At 44.0% G+C, this 6,275-nt stretch overlaps 1 protein-coding gene across 1 annotated transcript in view; it reads right to left on the bottom strand.

Moving 5' to 3' along the window:
• The window catches only part of LOC102387236 (endoribonuclease ZC3H12A), a gene marked incomplete at its 5' end in the record, with an annotated part of 9,033 nt that extends 2,999 nt beyond the window's left edge, over positions 1-6,034 (bottom strand). Inside the window, 4 exons of the mRNA XM_014527247.2 lie at positions 1-211; positions 1,976-2,082; positions 4,408-4,642; positions 5,866-6,034. The exon at positions 1-211 is cut by the window's left edge and continues 2,999 nt beyond it. Coding sequence (XP_014382733.2) covers positions 1-211; positions 1,976-2,082; positions 4,408-4,642; positions 5,866-6,034 — 722 coding nt within the window. The remainder of the gene's footprint in view (positions 212-1,975; positions 2,083-4,407; positions 4,643-5,865) is intronic.
• Positions 6,035-6,275: the final 241 nt, after the last annotated feature.

The raw sequence follows: 6,275 nt of genomic DNA, 5'->3' as shown, positions 1-6,275 counted from the left end.
CGGGATCCCTGCTGCCTCTTGGTGCAAGTGTCATGGGATGCAGTCTCGCCTCTGCCTGTAGGAGGGGTGGTCTTCAACTCTTCCTCTGCCCCCACGCTTAACAAGGAAGCCTTTGTTTTGGCTCGGAGCTCATCAGCAACAGACAGCTGAGCATGATACTGCCTTTCTGGGTGGTAAAATTTGCACTTGCTGCCATATGTGCATTTTTTCCCTGAAAGAACAAAACAGAACGATGTTTGCATAAACCTAGAGGCAGGCGGGGGGGGCTCAAGAAAATAACACAGAATTATGGTTTATTGTTTTATCTCGCATTCTTTAAAAGCCTCCCTTATTTAGCACTTCACAAACATTATATGGTAATCAACCTACCAGCACCACTCCTTGAAGCAGGGACATGCTCTTTGCTATTCCTTTTTCATTCTTTTGGCACCTGACTTAACAGTTGCTGATAGAGAACTGTTAAGTCACCCCTGGGAGAACATTTTTCACCGCTCCATCTCTGATCTCACTGTCCTTGTACTCAAGGGACTTATAAAATACCTTCAGGAGACAGGCCTGGCAACAAAAATTAATCACTGTACTGGACACTAAAAAACAGGGTCTTGCTCTTTCTGCTAATGTCTGTGCTTCTCAGGTAATAACGGCCCTCGTCCTTTTTGGTCTTATTCTTTTACATAATTAGGTTTATCTATTTCTACTGGTTTTACTTGGTTAGTAGATACTTCTTGTAACTTCTCTTTTCTCCCCAATTATCTGCCCTCTTCCTTTTTTTGGTGACCAATTTCATATACATTAGTGGAGTTAAAAGTAATTATTCTACCCAGTATTTAGCTTAGGCTGTATCTGCTTTTTCCTCAAGATTGAGAAAGGGCCTCTTGTTCTAGAAAGATAGCCTAACTTCTCTCCCAGCTGTACAGTTACGAAGAAAATTCTGTCGCTTGCGTATTTCCTGGACCATCACAACTACAACGCCACAACAGCAGCATGGTGAAGCAGTAGTGATGCAAGGTAAATAGAAAATGGGACACACACTAAGGCCAGAAATCATTTGGCTTGTAGCCACAAGCCAGGAGCCAGTCCCAGGCACAACCTGTACTCTCTCTGGCTGGGATTAGCAGTGGATCCCTTCTGGTTTCTTTGGTGAAGATGATGGGTCCAGATGATTAAAATCCTCTCACTTGGCTATGGGCTCTTCCATCTATATCTCTCATGTATCAGTAGGTGCAGGGAGGAGGGGCAGGGCTTACTATTACATGGAGGTTAAAGGATCTTATTTCTGAATGAACTGTATCCTTCTGTATTACTGCCATCTAAAGAGAGGTCCAGAGCAAAAACCCAGGATTAGATTAGAACATTATATGAGGAAATTCAGATGGAGAACCACATTTGGCCAGTATGGCATGGACCTATTTGTGGATCACCTCAGTGCATCTGGGTGAGGGAGATGCACAACAGGAACCCATAGTTGTCTTGCTGTTCTGAGTAGACAAGATTGAAGGATATGCTCTCAGTGCAGAAACAAAGGCATGGGAGGAGCTAGCTTTTCATGGTCTTAGACATGATTATTTCTGAAGCAGTGAAGTGAGAGGGAAGACCAGAGCTGGCTTTAAGAATACCACACATTTGAGAGGGTTTGGGACGAGATGTAGCATCTTGATGTTCAGCCTTCCAGATCCCTGCCTGTTCACTACAAGAGGACAGATGCTGTTCAGTGGGTGGCACCAACACTCCACCTGCACTCCCAAGGCTGGGGGAGGCCATAGGTGACTGGGGGGGGCACAGGCTCCCCCTGACAGGGGCCATCCCCTGCTGCCGATGCCACCGCCAGCTTCTGCAGGTGCTTGCCAGCCCCGTCCCTACTGCTGATGCCACTGGCAGTTTCTGCAGGTGCCCCCCAGACTCAGGAGGCACCAGTCACCCATAGGTGGGGGGAAGCAGGCAGGTAGCATTGTATGAAGCTAAAAAGAAAGCTTACCATACGGACAGGGCTGCCATTTTGGTTCAGGAAGGGCTGGCTTTTTGCTGAGGAAATTAGTGAGAGTGGGTCCATGGCGGCCTAAGGGGTCATCAGGAGGCATAAATCTGAAAACCAAGTAGATAAGTCACTGGAGTGAAATGTACATGCTCCCAAGGGTGTTTCTGTCAAGCTCTAGATTGAGACCTGCAGAATTTTTAAATAGTTTGTGAAGCACGGTTATAACAGAAGAGAGTCTTGTAACATATATACAGACCAAAACAAAGAAGGATGCACCTTCACACACAGGTGTACACATGCACAAACACACACTCCAGACCTCATCTTCCTGTGCAACAGGCCGGCACCATTTGTATGAACATGTGGCTTTAGAAGACCTAGTGATAGATCTTTGTTGAATACAGGTTTCCCTCATTTTACGCGGGTTCTGTATGTGCGTATTCACGGTTATGCAATGACCCTTTTTATACCAAAAACTCATAATATGCGAGGTACATTCAATCTTATGCAATCAGTGTGGTGGAAGCCTGCAGTCAGCTGCTTTGTGCAGTGCATTGTGGGAGTGACACACCAAAATATAGTTTCCTGTGTGGATCTGTGCTCCTCGCTCATTGTCTGCAACAGCTGTTTCTGTAGTTGCCATCCCCATTATGACAGCGCCCTGTGCTTGTGTGTACTGTCTGCTGTTGGTGAGTACCCAGATTGTCTTGTAAAGGTGGTAGAAATGGGTCTGGGGGTCAGTACAGTTGAGGTCTTGGGACACACCCTATTTGTTACATTGTAAAGTGGGTTCCCTGTATGCGTATTCGACTTATGCGCCATTTTCCAGGAATGCATGTACAGCATAAAGCGAGAGAAACCTGTATAAGTTCCCACTTGGAGACTCTGCCCCAATATTGTATTTCCTCGAAGTATGCTCAGTTCAATTACTTATTACGACTACCTTGTCCCTTTAACATGGTGCTTCACAAGGAGACATCATAGAATGAATTAAAAATGAGCACCATTGATGAATTAATCTTCAAGACACCTGTGTGGAAGAACCCTTTTACCCACATGGAAAGTGAGAGGGAGAAGGTAAGTGACCAGTTCAAGCCACAGAAGTAATCCAAAGAGATGAGAATTGAAGATCTCCTGGTCCTTTGCTCATAATCTACTCTACACATCTCTCAACACACTCTGGCTGGCTATTGCTCTAACCTTTCCTTTTGTGGCCTTGTTTAAGTGATACAACAACAAAGATTCCCATTGTGGAGGCAAATAAACAAGTCAAGAACTAAATACAAAAATCTCTCTATATGAAATGGAATCAGCTCCTAGGTTGAGGTTTAAAGCTGTTTGTAAGACTGACTTAACATGAAGTTCTGCAAGCAAAATTGGCAGCAATAGCTAGGGTTTTTTGTTTGCTTGTTTGTGGTCAGGGTCCTGAAAACATTCTGACAACTGTAAGACTCAAAAAAAAAAAAAAAAAAAAGGAACCTTATGTAATTAGTTAATAATCAGGACTGTATCCTTCTGTTTGTTAGGAAACGGAGCTGAACTTTGAGACGCACTATATACAGCTGATTAGGGATACAAAACAACAGACAACATTATGTGAAGAGAGAACTTCAGTGCCAAGTTCTCTCTTCTTTTAATGTGGTTTGAGTGGCTGGAGATGTAACATTCCCTATGATCTATTGAGCATACTGCAGCTTAAGAGGCTTCATGGCTCGGTCACCCTTTCTCTTAATGCCTGTCACCGAGGTAAATAAAGGCTGGGACTAATAACTTTTTCAGAGATAGAGCAGAGATGCAACTCCTCAATAATGTATGATCTAACAATGTCCTCTAGTCTAGTTCAGAGCGAGGAGGTCAGAGTGAAGGGAATAAGATTTGACTGGAAATCCTGGCCTTTTTCCTTAAGCTAGAAGAATTGTTGCTATATTGGAGGCTTTGAAAGTGTGTGGAGTGGGGAAAAGCCTACAAAAGCTTATGGCTTCCTGAATGCATTAGTGTCTAAGGTGCCATCCTGCCCCACCCAAGATAGATGGAGAGGATTATTCTGTCCCACAGTAAAATTACTCTCTATTACCAAATATTGATTTCACTGCATCTCTGTCCAAATACTCTGTTACGGGGCGTATTTTAAAAGACAATCAAGCTCAGTCCAAACTTGTGACAGCAGTTCTCTGAGATAGCAAGGACTAGGAGTAATGTGGAACATGGATGTTACCACTTAGCAATGTTTCTCAGAGAACCGCTGAAAATTTGGGGGAGCAGAGATTAGGAAGGAGGAAATAAAGAGATGGACCCATGGACATCCTTACAAATGGGTTCACTCCTTTTGAAATCAGTTAAAAAATGTCATTTGTGCCAGGATTGAATTTGGCTGACAGCATTCAGACCTGAAAACCAATGTATGGAACCATGTAAAGACAACCATCCCGTACTTGTCACTGACGAAGGAGTACATGAGGAGTCGCTGCTCAATGAACCACTTCCACTCGGGATTCTCATTCTGGAGATCCCGATAGTTGTCATTGGAAACAATGACCCCATCTTTGGCATAGGCCACTTTAACTATGTAGCGATCATCATAGCAGACCACTCTCTTCCCTTTCACTTTGCGGGATGGGGTGTACACAAGGATTGATTGCTTTTCAAGCTCTTCGAGAATGTGCTGATCTGAAAACAAAAAGGAAACAGGGAGGAAAGTCAGTACTTAGCAGGTCTCCAGCACATCCCATAAGAATCTAATTGCACTTTGAAAACTTAGATCCATCTCCTAAGTCTGCATGTAGAGACCTAAATAAATGGGGTGTTTTCCAGAGGCTCCACGAGCAAAATTCACAAAGGAACTGCTTAGGCATTTTGCACCAAATAATAATTTAATGTGATGTACCAACAGCATTGGAAAAGCAGGTCCTAAGGACTCCTTCCCTCCCAATGGACTGGTCTCCTCATCAGATGACAGTCAGGCTCCCTCTTGCATGCTCTCTTCCTAGTTCCACGACTCATGTGCTCCTTTCAATATAACATCCTAACTTCTACAAAAGGGGTGGAAGGTGCCCCCAAGCCCAACCTATAGATCTGGGCGCTTTCCTGAAAGGTGGGACATGTGGATTTGAACTCCCCGGGGGTGAAAGAAGGCCCAGAACACAGGTCTCCCATTTCCTGGGCAAGTGCTCTCTAACAAGGCTACTAATGCACAAAGTAGACACTGGTACCCATTACCACCAAGTGGCTGTGCACTGATCTCAGTGCTGTCAGTCAATGCCCAGTGTGCTCTGAGTGCACATATCAAACTGGGCCCATCAGAGGACTTGGGTGCAGAGACATCTACTTTGGGAGTCCCAGACAAATAGTTTTATGGAAAAACAGACACTCAGCTGAGATGGCAGTGCCTCTGAGCCTGTGCTGCAGCCAAATTTTAGATGCGCAAGTCAGTTTTTACTACAAAACTGAGCAGATTACATGGATTTTTCTGTGTATCATTCTCCTGAATGATTCTCAGCCTCTGCAGTTATGTACTGTCTGATGTGCGTGGATGAACATCCTGTGAGTGTAGGTGTTTATGCCACCCCTTACTGCCTGGTGCTAGTACATTTGACACAGTCCTGTGGACAGGCAAAGTTGATTCTTTTTTAGTTCATGTTTTTGAAACCGAAAGTTCTAGCATCCGTTACACAGGCTGCACAGACATAGTTTAATCTGACAGCAATAGTTTGTACATGGCCACAGATTCATTACAACAACTGAAATGCCTTGAACATCTATTATCTGCTTCCATAAATGTGTTTTCCTGTACAGACAAAACACTATATTCTTGCACTATATTCACAGCGTCCTTTCTACATATGGCATTTGTAATCATTTTATTTTGAATTGTGCTTGGGATGCTCGCCTACCTGTAATAGGGCTATCAAATCGCGGTGGTTCCTTTCGCCAGGTTGGGACAAAGACCTTGATGTATTTATGACCTCTTTCTCTGAACCAGTCCACCGCCAGCTGAATTCCCCAGCATGAGAACACTTCTTTGTTCCCATGGCTGTAAGCAACAGAGAAAGAGAAAATATGTTAAGAACCAAGAAGAAGCTCTGACAAGCTCAGACAGCTCTCTGCAGCCGAATCCATTATACAGACCAGACATCCTTGTGTTCAGCCTTGACACCAACAGCTGAGAAAGTCACCTTCAAATACTGAGCAGAGAGCTTGAGATGCATAACTCTAGATACATCTTACAATGAAATAAATAATTTATTTGCATCACAGCCTGGATGCTTTTAAGAGGTCTTCCACACAAAATTTCAAGGACTGA

The sequence above is a fragment of the Alligator sinensis genome, unplaced genomic scaffold, assembly GCF_000455745.1.
Source record: "Alligator sinensis unplaced genomic scaffold, ASM45574v1 scaffold786_1, whole genome shotgun sequence".
Classification (NCBI taxonomy): domain Eukaryota; kingdom Metazoa; phylum Chordata; order Crocodylia; family Alligatoridae; genus Alligator; species Alligator sinensis.
Note: the sequence above shows the minus strand (reverse complement) of the source record. Positions and strands in the feature narration are given on the sequence as shown.